A 16,465-nucleotide genomic window follows, 5' to 3' on the forward strand; every position below is an offset into this window, starting at 1 on the left:
GAGTCAGCTCTCCCCATCTCTGCATTCCACCTCCCCAGGCACTAGTGAGATGAAGTATGAGATGCCGTGAATTCTGAAAAGTGGTGATGTTGTCCCATTCGCTGCCTTTGGAGGACAGTAACAAGAGGATGGTGTGTCCCTGCTCTCTCTCTCTCTCTCTCTCTCTCTCTCACGCACACACACACACGAATTCACACAAGAGAAGCACACAAAAAGCGTGCTTGACAAGGCAAAAATTAGCCGGAGGGAGTCCACTGAGAAGACCAAGAGAGCTGGACCAGGAAAGCAAAGAGAGACCGTGCAAAAACCATGATTAAGAAGCTGAGGGTATGTCAAAGGCACATTATGATTTGTGTCCCCCATTTAAAAAGAAAAGACAGGCAATTAGAAATGCTGGGTGCAGACGAGGCTGGGGGAAAGCTGGCCTAGAAAGTCATGAACCAAAATGTGGCTTGATTTTAATCCACTGTATGCCGTGTGAGAAAGAATTCCCAGGGCTTTTGTAATAGAAATGTCTCAAATGGCTGCTGCAGTTTGGTAGGGCAGGGTGGGGGGTGTCTCCAGTTGTTTGAGTTCAACACCTCAACTACTAATGCCAGGGTGTCTCCCGCCACACTTCACAGGGGTCCTGGCCCCTACCCCTCTTTGTTCTTGGGTTTGCAAATGTCCTGGGGCATCAGGAGGGGAGCCTTCCACCCAGGATGCACTGGACAGGACCACACAGGGTCCTGGGATACAGTCAGGCATCAATCCCGCTGTGGGGACCACAAATGAAGTGAGATATTCACTGTCCCCAGGAAAAGGGGAAGTAGTGGGGACGCTGCACACACAATATGGACAGGGCAGTGGAGGCTGGGAAGCTTGCAGACCACAGTTCCTGTCCTCAAATAATGCCATTTGCCGGGCTCTTCATCTGATTCTGAGCTGCCCCTGAGACTCTGCCTGTCCAGACACCACCCAGGCCTTTCTTCAGGGCAGTCGGGAGCAGGTGAAGGTTCCCTCCACTCTCATCCCACAGCCTCCACCCTGCTCCTTCTCTAGCTCAGAGCCTTCTTTCCGGCCTCAGGACATTCCTCCCTTCCGTCTTCTGCAGGTCATAATGACCCCTTCCTTGGACTTCCTTTAAAATCTCCACCTGGTTCTCTGCCAGTATACCTGGCAGCCCATCAGACACCAAGCCTGATTCAACCAAAAATTAACCCTCTTTCCTCCACGGTCGGAGGACTTAAACCTCAAATCTCCTAGTGCCACAAAAGGGAAGAAGGGGGGAGAGAAATCCCATGTTAAAATAGACGCTGCCACCCCAGTCGCCAGGAACATCCTCATTCTGGTGGTCCAGGGGTCATGAATTTGGAAACACAGAAAATTGCAATCATACTACACGGCCATATTCAGGTAAATGATGTCTATTGATTTTTTCAGATTTTAGAGTCAACCGATGAACAAAGCATAGAAGACTTCATTTTGGTGACAGACAGAACACAGACGTTAACAGCCAGGATGATGGGAGAGTAAAGGTACATCAAACCGGTTAGGGAGGAAGAAGTGGGAGATGAGAGGGGAGGTCCCAATGCTGCCACCCTCATCCTACACAAAAGAGAGTCCCTGCGGCCCAGCAGAGAGTTCTAGGTGAAGAATAAATACCAAGTTACAAAAATAACCAAGCAAAGGACCAGCAAAGTAACTATCCGAAATTAGGAGAAGGGGAGGGAAGGAAGGGATCACAAAGCATCAAAGCATTCAATTCTCACTTTTCATTGACGTGGGGTAAAAAGCAGAGTCCGCCTGAAGATGCAGGGGACACGGGTTCGTGCCCCGGTCCGGGAAGATCCCACATGCCGCAGAGCGGCTGGGCCAGTGAGCCATGGCCGCTGAGCCTGCGTGTCCGGAGCCTGTGCTCCGCCAACAGGAGAGGCCACAACAGTGAGAAGCCCACGTACAGCAAAAAAAAAACCAAAAAAAACCCACACACGTGGGGAAGCTGATTTAAACATATGGAGATAGAGAAAACTACCAAAAGAGTAAAACACAGGGTCCATTAAAACTGCTAGCTCGGGGCTTCCCTGGTGGCGCAGTGGTTGAGAGTCCGCCTGCCGATGCAGGGGACGCGGGTTCGTGCCCCGGTCCGGGAGGATCCCACATGCCACGGAGTGGCTGGGCCCGTGAGCCATGGCCGCTGAGCCTGCGCGTTGGGAGCCTGTGCTCCGCAGCGAAGAGGCCGCGGCGGCGAGAGGCCTGCGTACCGCAAAAAAACAAAACAAGAAAAAAAAAACGGCTAGCTCTAGGCTAAGGGATGGGAGAGACAGGGCAGGAAACTTCATTTTTATCCATAAGCTCTTCTGTGCCCTTTGGGGTTTGGGGTTTTTTTTTGTTAACCCTGGCATGTATCAACAAAAAATGTTGCTTGCCACGTTAGCAAACAAAGGATGTTGCAGCCACCCACAATGTGCACCCTGAGAGGATTCAGGATGGAGAAAAGCAGGATGCCGAGTCTACATATAATAATTAAGGTGTATCTCAAAGGAATGTTTTCAAGGAGCCCAGACTCTCGCATCTTCCCGGACCGAGAAAAGTGCTAAACTCATTAACTTGAGATGTCTGATTTTCTTTCATTAATGGTAATATTTTGAAGTTCCGACTATCTGGTCTTTGTTGCAAAAACTCCTATACATCCTGGCTCCTCCCTTACCTCTTCGGAGCAGTCCCTCAGGGCTATCTGAGAGGCTGTCTTCTGGGGCGGGAGTCCTCAGAAAGTCCGCTGAATAAAACATAATTCTCAACCTCTAGGTTGTGCATTACTTTTTCAGTCGACACATGAATTATTCTGACTTTTAAAATTAAAAGTTTAAAAAGTGACACTGCTGTCCGGCTGGGGCGGAAGGGTCAGTGTGCGGCGAAGTGGCGGCGGGCTGGGGCGGGTTGAGGGAGGGGCCAATGGAGGCGGGAGCCGGAGGCGGGAGGTCTGGCGCCTGCGCACTAGCGCAGCATGTTCCTGCAGCGCAGCCGCTCCTCCTCGCGTTTCTCCTCCATGCGGTTCTCCAGCAGACTCAGCTCCCTGCGCACCACCTTCCGCATGGACGGCTCCAGCTCCAGCACTTTCTCCAGGTCAGCCTTGGCCTCTGCCTCATTCCACACCTCGGCGTGAGCCCGGGCCCGCACGTAGTAGGCCTTCGCGATGCCTGCGGGGAAGACCCAGCTGGACCCGCCACCCAGACCCAGAGGCAGCACCGACCCCGCGCCCGGCGGGGCTTGACCAGCTTACACAACCCTTAACCTTGACCCTGAGCCTTAACCTCTCTGTACCTCCAGAGCCCGTCTCCTCCACCATAAAGTACGGACGATAATAATCGCAGTACCTACTTCCCGCCCTTCCGCGGACCCTTCCAAGGCCCTGCAACTTAATTTACATTCACAACTTTCTATTCTTTTCTTACAGAAGAGCCACAAATGGTGCAAGCTCCAGGCCCAATCCCTGCACCTGTCCCTTATGGTCACAATAAGGATTAATTGAAATGATAGATGCAGAGAATTTAGCGTGTGACGCAGAGTAAGTGATCTTGTAACATTCCTCAAACATCGTCTTCACGAGTATCGCCATATCCGCGCATCACGGATCCTAGAATTTACTTAATATTGTTCTCTGTATTGATTGCCCCCGTTTTTAAAACCCGTTTACTGCTCCAGACAGGTTTGGTGAGCTGCTTATATTTTGCCCCAATGCACCTTAAAATAAAATACCTCCCACAATAAGCACAGCTCATCCATCATCTGTGATATCGTTATAGGCTTGGGAAAACCCTGCTGCGTGGAGGCGAGTTTTGATGCCCTCACAGGGTCAGAAGAGGCCACCCGAGGTCTGTGCACGTGACTCTGGGCCCCTGGGCGGGATTGGACACCCTCCCCCCACCCCCCGACCCCGGACCTGCTTCACGCCACCCACCTGGGTGGTGCCGGAGGATGTCACTGGTGTGCTCCAGCACCTCATAGTATTCCTCCTTCTTCAGCAGACACTGGCAGTAGTTCAGGATCAGGGTGTTGATCATCTTCTCCAGCTTCAGCCACTGCACCTCCCAGGGTTTCTCCTGCCCGGTGAAGAAAGGTCTGCTGCTGCCCTGCCCCCACCCCTCTCCCCCGCGGCCAGGGCCAGTGCAGGGCTGCTCCCCCTACATGCGCCCCACTTCCCAACCCCCTGGCGGGCAGCCTCCCACCTTGATCTGCAGGTTCCTCAGGCAGACGATGGCTTCCTGGTACTTGGTAGAAGCCTCCTCGTAGCGGCCCAGCTTGAAGAGCCGGTTTCCTTCTCCATGGAGAATGGGCACCGCCTGCATCTTCTCATCTTTACTCAGGTTCCAGGTCTCCCTCTGGTACTCGCTGGGGGCCTCCACCTGCCCCAAGAGCTGCAGGTCAGTAAGGCAGGGACCCCGAGTGCTCGAAGCCCAGCAGGGCCGTCCCTTTCCCTTGCAGGGTACCAGAGAAAGTGGACCCAGCACATCTTGCTGAAATCAGCTCTTCATTTTCCACAGTGAAGATTGCGGACAGAATCATGCTTGCTGGCCAAACACATACAAACAGGGGAAGGATGCCACAAGCCCCCCACCCAGGGCCTTACCCTAGATCAGAGCCTTTGTGCAAATTAAGAAAAGGTACTCCTTTGTCAACACACTTTACTTCTAATATTCAGAATATTGCCATGATACTCGTTTCATTAGAACAGGACACTTTATTGCCATCTGTTGGAAAAATATTATTATAAAAGCACAAGTATATAATGTCTCTAATGAGCACCTTAGAGGGGATGCCCTCTTGCAGTGCACGAGCCGCACAGCTGTTCAAGCAGACCCCTTGGTGACACAGTTCTTACTTATTTGCACTCACCCATGTAACCCTCAGGCTGAGCCTCAGCCTTGGCCATTAGCTGAGTCCTGCCCTGGTTTGAGCCTCTCCCACCGCCCCACAGACAGGGGCCATCAATCATTCTGGGGTCTGGGGGAGAGACTGTGGAAGGTTCCATGCAGCCTCTCCCACTATTGGAGAATGAGATCGGAACCCACAAACCATAGGGACTGGGGCTGAGGATGTAATTCTAGACTTTTGGGAAAAAATGGAAGTAGATAACCAATAGAAATAAAGAAGAAAATAAGAAAGAAGAAAATAACATTTTTAAAAATTAGTCCCCAAAGGGCTTTTCCCTTGGAAAAGGCAAAGTACCGTTTTTTGGGGGAGAGGGGTCCAATTCCAGTTCCCTGTGGTGTATGAACCCTTTATCGTTCTCTGAAGAGGAACTGGGTGATGTCCAGTGAGCCGTGGGGCTGGGCTCCCCTTGATGCCCACTGACCCCGTTGCTCTTTGATGCTGGGACAGTACCCACCCCACCTCCCATGCCCCAGGGTCACACCTGCAGCAGCTCTATTACGAAAATCAGTGGCTGCGGCTCCTTCTGCAGCTCATCCAGGTCCTCGTAGCCCAGCGTGTGGTAGGCGAACATGTTGGCCAACCCACACGTGTGCACGTGCCACTCAGTGGGGTCCTTGCCCTCCGCCATCTGCCGCAGGCTCCGGGACAGGATGGGGTAGACCCCTGTGTGCTGTGGGGAAAATGGGGCGGATGGCATCAGGCTGCCTGCTCAGAGCCAGCTGGGCCACAGAGAGCCCCACTCTGGGGCCCCCCAGAGCAGGACTTCTGCTCTCTCCCTACCCCTGCCCCATGGCTGTTACTACTCGCCACCCCAGCGTACCCCCACTAATCACTGTGGTTACCTGTGTGCCAGGGAGAGCACGCTACACCTGTTAGCTCCTTTAATCCTTAAGGTGACCCAACGAGGGAGGCCCTACTATTCTCCCCATTTTAGAGATGTGGGAACTAGAGCCCAGAGAGGTCAAGTGATTTGCTTAAGGTCACACAGCTAGGAAATGAGAGTCAGGATTCAAACCCAGCTCCGGGGACCATGCTTTAGCCGCAATGCTATGCTGCCTCTTGCTGGCCCTTGTGGTCGACTCAAACGGGTTTCTCTCCCAAGGAGACCCCTCAGTCCGTGAAGCCTGTGACCCGCAGGGACGGGAGCATGGAGAGCTGTGGAAGGAGCAGGGCTCTGGGCCCAAGAGGGCCAGGTTGGTGTCCTGATGGAGCAGCTGACTGACAGTGAGTCCAGGTCACTGCAGCTCCCTGAGCTCCCATCCCCTGGACTGCACCTATCTGATAGTGAGTCTGGCGTAGGGGTTAAATAAATGAGATGGCACGGATATAGGGCCAGCTCATCACAGCTTCACCCAGCACCAGGAGCTGGGGTGGCCACCCTCAGGGTGGAAGAAGGCTAGGAAAATCAGCTGCTGGCCTCAGCTGAAAGGCCTGTGGCATTTTAGGCCATCTTGGCCTCAGCTGCCCCATCTGGGAGCTGGGATGCCCCACAGACGAGCTCTGAGAACCGCTCTCCAGGGGCTGGGTCCTGAGATGGCCCATCTCAGGCTCCTGCACCGCAACTCCAGTAAAGACACACCACTGGGAAAGTGAAGGGGCAGGAATGGTCCAGCTTGGTCTCCAAGTCACCAGCAAGGGGATGAAGGTCACCCCCTCCCTACCTCCACCAGCCAGGATTAGCCCAGAGTACCTTCAGCTTCTCTGTGAGCTGGGTGACCAGATGGCCGTTAAGCCTGTTGAGATTAAAGCTGGATGAAGGGAGGGAGGGGCCCCCCGGGAACAGCTTGCTGTGGGGAGGGCGCACTCCTGGCCCTCACACAGCAGCCCCAGCTCGCAGCCCCCTGCCTCCCAGAAAGTCAGTGCTCAGCTGCTGACCCCAGGAATGGGAGGCTGCTTGGACATGACCTCAGACCAAGGCCTTGTCCCATTAGCCACCTGCCACCCTAGCACAACCAGAGATGCTGGTTGGCACAGTGGACTGTAGGATGCCACCGGGAGTGGGCAGACATCCCAAGAAGAGGAATACAGGCCAGAAGAAGGAGCAGAACTCCAGGGCTCTGCACCCACCTCTGCAGCATCTCCGCTGAGACTGGGCAGGGGGACCCCGGGACCACTGCCCCTCTCTGGGGCTTCAAGGCCACAGCCTGTTTCTGTCTGAGGGGCTCTATCTATCTGGAAATTGCAAACTGGCATCCTGGAGGCCACCATTCAGCTCCCAGATTCGTTTTGTTTTATCCTTCACGTAATTAGTTGCCAACACTTAAGCACTGAGAGAATTCATGGACTAATGAAAATCTCTGGTTTGTCTATAAAACTCAGACTATCCAGCCACACCGGACCTGCCCCTTTCACACAGCAGCCATCCCGTTGGAGCTCAGGAGCAGCTGCCCACTATGAATGGAGCAGATGACCTTCAGTCACCCAGGGGCCCTGGCCCTTGTGGTATTTGAGTTTGCAACCCCTGGCATCACCAGACTGGGCACCAGCAGAAAATTCCTCATAGAGACCAGTGTGCTCCCTGGGTAGAGGGGGTGGTAGTACATTTCAGGGCAGAAGCTCCCAGAGCCCCTGACGGCCCCTGCCTCTTCACACTCCCTGGCCTGGATGCTAACTCTCTTCCCACTTCTAGGCCTGGTGAACTCCTATTCATCCTTCAATACCCAGCTCAATGTCATCTTCTTGAAAAAACTCCTCCTATGATCCTCAAGCAGTTAGTTGCTCCCCTCCTGTGGCTCTAAACCACTCTGTCCTCACTCATGTATATCGTGGTGCTACCTGCCCTGCATTGTAATTGCTTAGGTGTCTGCTCCTCCCCCAGAATTCAAGTTCCTTGAGGGATGGGGACTTTGCCTGTTTAGTCTCTAACACCTAGCACAGGCCAAACCTGGTGCACTGAATGTTTTCAGATAGACCTACAGATAGATGATGGGTGGTTGCATAGTGATGGAAGAATGGGTTATGAATAATTCTGGTTGAAGGGAAGGATGGAGGAATTGATGCCTAAGTGTGTGGATAGAAGGATGGATAAAACATGGATGTATAGATGGGTAAATGACTCTGGAAAGAAGTGTGTGTATGTGTGTCTGTGTGTGTGTGTCTGTCTGTGTGTGTGTGTGTGTGTGTGTGTGTGCGTGTGCAATCACAGCAGCTGTGAGCTGAGGGGAGATGAGGGGGACTATTGGAAAAACCAGTAATCGTCGTGGCATAAAAATTACCAGCCTGGGCTTCCCTGGTGGCGCAGTGGTTGAGAGTCTGCCTGCCGATGCAGGGGACCCGGGTTCGTGCCCCGGTCCGGGAAGATCCCACATGCCGCGGAGCGGCTGGCCCCGTGAGCCATGGCCGCTAAGCCTGCACGTCCGGAGCCTGTGCTCCGCAATGGGAGAGGCCACAACAGTGAGAGGCCCATGTACCGCAAAAAAAAAAAAAAAATGTCAGTGGCCCCTGGTGAAATAATGGATCTGGGCGTCCACCAATGGCTGCTAAATCCACTGCTTGATATCAAGAAGGAGCTTGGCTATTCACAATCACCAGGACATGGAAGCAACCTAAGCGTCCATCATCGGATGAATGGATAAAGAAGATGGGGCTCATATACACAATGGAATATTACTCAGCCATAAAAAGAAACGAAATTGAGCTATTTGTAATGAGGTGGATGGACCTAGAGTCTGTCATACAGACTGAAATAAGTCAGAAAGAGAAAGACAAATACCGTATGCTAACACATATATATGGAATCTAAAAAAAAAAAGGTCATGAAGAACCTAGGGGTAAGACGGGAATAAAGACACAGACCTACTAGAGAATGGACTTGAGGACATGGGGAGGGGGAAGGGTAAGCTGAGACAAAGTGAGAGAGTGGCATGAACATATATACACTACCAAACGTAAGGTAGATAGCTAGTGGGAAGCAGCTGCATAGCACAGGGAGATCAGCTCGGTGCCTCGTGACCACCTAGAGGGGTGGGATAGGGAGGGTGGGAGGGAGGGAGACGCAAGAGGGAAGAGATATGGGGACATATGTATATGTATAACTGATTCACTTTGTTATAAAGCAGAAACTAACACACCATTGTAAAGCAATTATACTCCAATAAAGATAAAATTAAAAAAAAAAAAAGGAGCTTGGTAATGGCTGGGTCAGGCTGTCAACACCTGAGCCCACCAACCAATCTTAACATCACAGTAAAAGAGGTAAGCAGATGTGGAGGTACACAGGTTATAGAAAATACGGGGGATCGAGGAATGTGTTAGACAAGTCCACGGCAAAGCAACCAGCAAAATCAGAACATGGGAACTTCAAGACAAGTTACCCAGTTTCTTCAACAAATCCACGTCCAGGAAAAAAAAGAGAGAGGAGAACCCATAAACGAAAGGAGACTTAAGAGATGTATTAACAAAGCTCTGTGCATGGACTTTGTTTTGATCCTGATTTCAGCAAACCAACCAGCGGGAGTGAATGAGGAGACAATTGGAGAAATTTGAGCAGTGACCGGATACTAGCTGGCATTAAGGAATTATTGGATTTTTTTTTTAATGTAATAAGGATATTGAGGTCATGTTTTTTAATATCCTTTTTAGAGATACAAATTGCAGTATTTACAGATGAAATGCTACAGCGTCTGGAATGCGCTTTAACCGCAGGGGATGAGGAAGGAAAGTGGATGGGTTTAGATGAAACAAGACTGGCCGTGGAGTGATGGCGCCTGGCATAGGGTGATGGGTATTTGGAGGTTGATTATGCCTTTTTGTCGACTTTTGTATAAGTTTGAAAGTTTCCATAAGAAATGTTTGTTTAAAGGTCAGTGAGTTTTGCCCTTTCTATCTGGACCACCCAGGAGAATGCCTTGTCTGGATGACTGCTAAGGGTGCTATAAATGAGAAGACAATTTTGCAGTGTTGGTAGGAGTGGGGAGAAGGGCAGAAGATGACCAGCTGCCAAAAGTCTCCAGGATCCAAGAATCCTGCCCAAAAGTGAGGGCTGTGAGGTGGGCCCTGCACCCACATCCCACCAGCCAGCCTTGACACCGATTGTCACTCTAGCAGCACCTATTCTTTTGGGGGAATCCATCTTCGCCGCTACCGTAGCTGAGAAGGAGCGGGCAGGGTTCTCTCTCCAGAGTTTTGTTTTACCCTCACTTTCCTGAAACACAGCAGCCCTGCAAAGCAGATGGGCGGGGCCTACTCACGATGGTGTCACACCAGAACTCGGCCACCTCGCTGAACCGCATGGACGTCAGCAGGATCTCCCAGACCTCCAGCTTGAACATGTTCCCGATGATGATGTGCATGGGATGGCCCACCTGCTTGCTGTCATCTATCACCGTCCGCTCATCATCACATTTCAGGGTTCGGAAATGAAAGGTCACCTGGTCACCAAGAGAGCAGACCCTGGTCTAGACATACCTCCCCGAGGCCCAGCAGAAGACATCCCCTATCACCGGCTCCCTGGGCTGTCCTCTCCCAACCCCAAGCAGACCTTAGAGCATCCGCCCCCCCAGCCTGCACTCCCCGACTCCCTCCTAAAGGACCCCATCCCACGCTCGACAGCTCTGCAGGTCAGGAAGTCCTGCCTTAAACACGCCCTAGATCTGAGGCCACAGACCCAGACACATCCATCATCCGTCTAGGAGCCCACCAGAGATCCCCGGACAAACACCCTGAGCCCTGAAGGCCCTTCCTTCTCCCTCAGCATCTGGGACTTCAGAAAATTCCCAAAGCCCCACCCGCATTCCACGCTGAAGTTTAATTTGCAAAGTATCAAAAAAAAAACCCGTGAATGGGCACCACTTCAGAGCTACCCAGATGCCTGGGGCAGAGGCAAGGGGAGGGGCGGTTGATAATTCCAGCAAGGACCTCCTGGCCATTTGTTGGCAAAGCTGACGAAGGCTGTTTGCAGTGCCCTGTGGCCAAGCTGGAATGCAGAAGGCTGCCATGGGGGCTTTTCACTGGTCTGGGGGGCGGGCCCCACTCACTCGGGCTCCGGTGATGAAGTTTGGGAGCTCCCCCGTGCCCCCATGCAGAATGGTTTTCTTGATCCCTTCCACGTTGAGGAGCAGAGCGGCATCCATGGCTCCAGGTGCAGGGTGATGTCCAGCCCAGCTGAGATAATCTGCCTAGAGGAAGGCACTTAGGTGGCTGAGCGGGGTAAGGGCGCGGGGCGGGGGGGGGGGGGGGGGGGGGGGAGCGGGGGTTGGGTATGAATGAAAGGAATAAGGTGGAGCCACTCCCGGCAGCCTGGCCGCCGTCCCATCCTCTGCTTCTAGCAGTGACGCAGGGACCCTGCCTGACATCCACTGTTACTGCCTCAGCTTCTGTTCCATCCCACCCTAAGAAGGAGGGAAGACAGCTGGAGCTTTCTTAAAGAAGACAGGAGGGGACTTCCCTGGTGGTCCGGTGGTTAAGACTCCACGTTCCCAATGCAGGGGGCCTGGGTTCGATCCCTGGTCTGGGAACGAGGTCACGCACACCGCAGAGAACATCCCACACGCGGCAACAAAGGTCCGAGTGCTGCAACTAAGACCCCGTGCAGACAAATAAATAAATATTAAAAGAAAAAAAGAAGAAGACAGGGGATCAGGAGTGATCAGCAGCAGAGAGGACTCAGGCCACTGAAGGAGGAAAGGAGGGGGCACTGCAAGCCCCCTTTGCCCTGCCTGGTCCTGGGGCGTTGGTTCTGGTCTCAGACTCTTTGTCCCTTTGGAGCCCTGGCCGGGGTGCAGTCCCGCTTCCCTCTTTCCTATGTCCCGCTATCTCCTCCCCAAGATCTGCCCGCAACCTGGCTTGGGAGAGCACTAAGACGGAGTAAGAGAAGGGGAGCAGGTTTGGAGAAAGCTGAGGAACCCCCACCAGCCCTGCTCCTGTCTCCCCTACAAGGTCTGGCTGAGGACAGTGAGCTCTCCCGTCCCCTTTGCAGGGTCTCATCCCTGTGCCCTGGCCCCCCGGGCAGAGCTTATTCTGGGCATTTGGGGTTTAAAAGTGAAAAATGATGTGAAGACGTGGTGTTTGGCGCCACCTTGTGGCCAATTGAAGTTCTCATGCCTGGTCTGCGCCAGGCCTTGAGAGGCTATGTTACAGGGAGCAGGGACACAGGACCCTGCCACAGGGAGAGAAGAGAACACGGCACCAGGAGCCCAAGAGAGCTGTGTTCAAAGGGCTGATCCCACCTCTTATTTCCTGACCTTGTGGCTTTGGGTATCTCCCACCCTATCTCTATTTTCCCAACTGCAATGGGAAAATCGACCTCTCCTGCCTCCCTCTCTATGAAATTGAGAAGCTTCCCTGAAAAGTGAGTGGGACCCCAAAACCCAGCATCCCTAAAAGTTTTGACTCCCGTGAGGAACCATTGGCATACAGCAGGGCCAAGCCTGGGCCAACTGGTCTGGGTCACAAACCCAGACTGGAGCAGCCCAATCACCCCTCCAGGACCCCTCCCTGAGTGCTCAGAACCTCCCCCACTGTGGGCCCAGCTCCATCTCTCTGAGGACAGGGGATAAGGTGGAGGGGGGTTGCAGAGGTCCTTCTTTTCTGTTCCATTCTTTCTGCAGCCACATAGCAACCTAGAGCAGTCTGCATGCGTAGGAGGCAAGATGGTAAAACTACAAAGAAAAATCAGAGAGATTCCCATAAAAGTCAAGGGAGGGGGCGACACAGAGCAGGGGCAGTGGTTGCTTCTGGGGTCCTGGCAATATTCTGTTTCTTCACCCAGGTGATGGTTACATGGGTGTTGGCTTTATAAGTATTCATGCTACTAGCCTTTACGTTTTAGGCATTTTTCTGTCCATGATGTCATTCACAATGGAAGAAAAAGTTCTAGCTGGGTCTCACATTGCTCAAAACTCTCCCTCTGTTTCAATTGCTTCCCTTTGCAGAGAGTCGAAAGGCACACCTGGGGACTTCCCTGCGGTCCAGTGGTTAGGACCCCACGCTCCCACTGTAGGGGACGTGGGTTCAATCCCTGGTCAGGGATATAAGATCCCGCATGCCACATGGTGTGGCCGAAAAAAAAAAGAAAGAAAGGCGCACATGGATTGCAGAAATACCTAGAGGTTGAACTGACAAATTTGGCCTATGGTTGGCGAGGGTGAGGGATACAAGCAGAAGGGGGTGTTGAAGCTGATGCCGGAAGTTTCAGTTTCACTGCTGAGAAAAATGAGGTGCTCAGGCCACAGCCTCTAGAGGGAGCCCCAGCTACTGTTTGGCCCACAAAATAACTTCCTAATGGACTTCATAAAAATGCAACTCTAATAACCTCAGTCCCCTCTGAAAATTCAACAAAGGCTTCCCACCACCATCAGGATAAATTCTAAGCTCTTTCCCTGGCTGATGGGGTCCTTCAAGCCCTGCCTCTTGCCATCCGGCTCCTGGCCTCTCCATCTCGCTCAGGCTTCCTCTGCTCCTGGAACTTGATGGAGATCAGCCTTTGCAGATCCCTCTACTGGAAATCCTCTTCGGCTTTGTCTCCCTAACTCATCAGCTAAAGCATCATATGCTAAGGGAGGCCTGCCCCGACCCCCCAGCTCCAGTGGGTCCCCCATTCCTTTTACACCCTCTCATCATCCCCTAGCACCTCACATTCATGACATTTTGCACAGTTTAATGTCTGCTTCTTCCATCACACGGGCACTTCCATGAGGTCAGGGTAACTGGTGGAAGTTTTCCGTTGGACAGGGAGCCTTCAGGGCAGGGCAGGGCTGGAGCTCCTTCTCCTTCTCCAACCCCCTCCCCAACAGAGGCAAGGATGGAGCTGGACCCAGAAAGCCTCAGCCTGGAACCACGGACTGGTTTTTCCTCCTTACAAGGAGGGCCAGGAGCCCCTGTACCCACCACCTCTCCGCTGGGAGCCTGCTGGCCTCCGTACATTTTCCTTCCCACCACCTTGCTCCACCCTCCACAGGAGGCCAATAGAGAGGCTCCTCATTCAGAAGAAATTGTTTCTTCCTCCTCTTGTTGCCATGGAGACCATTCTCCTTCACCTGCCCTTCCAGTCACGGAGCTGAGGGGGGCGGGCTGAAAGCTTCAAGCAGGGAGGGCCTCAGCGTGCGTTCAGCCCCTCGTTCCTGAGGCTTGATGAGGCCGTGGAATCTAAGTTTAAGAATTCAGGTTTCAGAGTCAGACCTTCAGGGTTTAAGTTCCAGCTCCTGCTCTCTGTTCCATCTTGGGCGAGACACCTCACCCGTCTGAATCTCAGTTTTGTCATCTGTAATGGGAATAAAAATAGTACCTGCTTCATAGCGTTGCTGTGAGGATTAAGGAAGATGAAAGAAAGGAAATGCACTTAGCAGACACACGGTAAGGGCTTCACACATATAAGCTATCGTATAGATGCCCGTGACGTACGAGCCAGGCACTACGACAGGCAGACAGGCACGGATGGGCAATGGCAGCACGACGACCATTTGGGAGGATTTGTTTCTACATGTGTCATCTTCCCTGAGTCTTTCCCACATGTTCAACTTAGTTTCCAGAAAAATGATAACTCCTGCTTCCCCCCCCCCCCATATTTCATTGGTAGAGGACACGAAGTAAATTCCCTAATTACAATAATAAATCCAACAAGCATATAAGAAGTGTGGGAACGCACACTTCCGACGCTTGGGAAACAACTCGGCTAGGGGAAGAAGTTGAGCAGGCAACACCGAGCAGCGTTTTTCAAACCGCAGCTCACAACGCTTAGAGAGCCATTGTAACATAAACTTAGCGAGCTGTCACCGCGACTTTTTTTTTTTAATGAAATAGAAAATATGTCAAAGCACCTCACACATAGTCAAGTATTGTTTCAGGAAACTTTTGTTTTAGTTACACATATGTGTGTGTGCTGGGGGTCTCACCTGGGTCCTGGGCCCCCAAACATGATGTTCCTTGTGCAAGAAGAACACCTCCTCCCCTGCCTCCCACTTCCCCACATACACACTCAAACACACACAAACACACACATTCTTTGCTTGGTGAACTCATTTTCTAGGTCTCAGCTTTAAGTGACATAATTTTGGTGTCATAATTTTCTTTGATGAATCGATTACTGGTTATTTAATTTATTCATGTCCGTTTCTCCCCACACACTAGATCTGAGCTCCTGGAGGTAAGGAATGCATCCGTTTTATCGACCTTTGTGGACCATTGTTAGCACAGTGCTGAATCTATCAAGATACAAGTAGGTATTTGGAAAGACACATGCGGGGACATGGGGAAGGAGGAGAAGGGGGGCTGGGAGAGACCAGGGTTGGATACACCTGCCGGGGAGAGGTGCAGGCTGAGGAGATGCAGTGTGGGGCGCTGGTGAGGCTCATGGACCCTGGTCCCGGACTAAGTTTGAATCCTTGCTGCATACTAACCGGGGGAAATTGGGGCCCCTCCTGACCTCCCTACACCTCCGTTTCCTCATCTAGTCCTTGGCTGCAATGAGGGGCTCATGAGTTCCTCCTGTAAAATGCTTGCAACACCAGTACCTGGTGTATAGTAAGTACCTCCTATTCATCGTTCTCCTCCCATGGGGAGGGTCCCTTCGCAAGGGTGTGGGTGAGATCACCCAGAGGTGAAGAATGGGGTTAAGGACTGAGCTTCAAGGTGCCCATCAGTCGAAACTCGGGGTGGGGGGGTGGAGGGTTTTAGGTGAGGACGGCAGCAAGGAAACGGAAGGGGGAGCATGGCCAGTGCTGCCTTGAGGTGGAGGGGGGACGGGGCTTTCTAAATGGTGGATTTTTAGTTTGGATGCTAAAGGGAGGGAGGGAGGGAGGCACTCAGCTGGACAGAGGGGACGGGGCGGGGGGGGGGCGGCGGGGAGCGTACTTGGAGGAGGAGGGGAGGTGCACCCAATCTGTCCCCTCTTCCAGGATGGACTTTCCTGGGGGTCAACGCGGTGGCAAGTTTGAGGGACAGAGGGTCAGTCTCAGGAAGGCACAGGGTCACGAGGGAAGTTTGAAACAAAACTTCCACAGGAACCCAAGGCTCCGAGCTCCCCCAGCCCAGGCTCTTTCTGACAAAACCACTGAGACCTCCAAGCAGGATGGGAGGGGCCCCTAGGAGCTCGGGACCCCGCTTCCGCCCCGCCCGGTCAGACCAGCCAGAACACTTTGTAGTTAAGGAGGGAGCCCAGCGACCGGGGGCCGAGCTTCAGGAGGTGGCGCCGGGGCTGAGCTGGCGCGGGGGAAGGATTCCGCAGGCTGAGCGGGCGGGACCCGAGAATACAAAGAGGCCTCAACGCGCAGCTCCCGGCCCGCCAGACATACAGAGGCATGAATGGGGACGGCAGGGCCAATCCGAGAGCAAGATTCACAGCCGCGCGCGCAGGGGCCAATCGGATCCCCGACGAGGCAGCGAGGCAGGGACGGAGCCAATCAGCTGTGAGGACAGGGCCAGGGGGCGGATCCGCGCGGTGTTTCAAATCCTCTGGATGGGTGAGGAGCAGCTGTGCTCGGCGTCTGGTGAGCGTTGGGCGCTGTTGGGTGAGTGCGGGCCGGGGCGTGGTAGGGCCTCTGTTAAGAAGGGACGGGAGGGGGGACCTCCCGTTAGGACGGACACATGTGGGGCTTCTGGGTATAGCCGGATGGAC

The 16,465-nt window shown here is 53.1% G+C and overlaps 1 protein-coding gene across 1 annotated transcript; it reads right to left on the bottom strand.

Annotated features, from left to right (window-relative positions):
* Positions 1–2,886: 2,886 nt before the first annotated feature.
* Positions 2,887–10,985, bottom strand: AIPL1 (aryl hydrocarbon receptor interacting protein like 1). Its single transcript, XM_060134306.1, has 6 exons — positions 10,890–10,985; positions 10,104–10,283; positions 5,396–5,584; positions 4,209–4,385; positions 3,941–4,082; positions 2,887–3,179 (listed from the first exon to the last, which is right to left on the bottom strand). The coding sequence occupies exons 1-6, from the start codon at positions 10,983–10,985 to the stop codon at positions 2,977–2,979; spliced, it is 987 nt and encodes a 328-aa protein (XP_059990289.1). The 3' UTR covers positions 2,887–2,976.
* Between the last annotated feature and the right edge of the window lie 5,480 nt (positions 10,986–16,465).

Source organism: Lagenorhynchus albirostris, chromosome 20, assembly GCF_949774975.1.
Source record: "Lagenorhynchus albirostris chromosome 20, mLagAlb1.1, whole genome shotgun sequence".
Lineage (NCBI taxonomy): Eukaryota > Metazoa > Chordata > Mammalia > Artiodactyla > Delphinidae > Lagenorhynchus > Lagenorhynchus albirostris.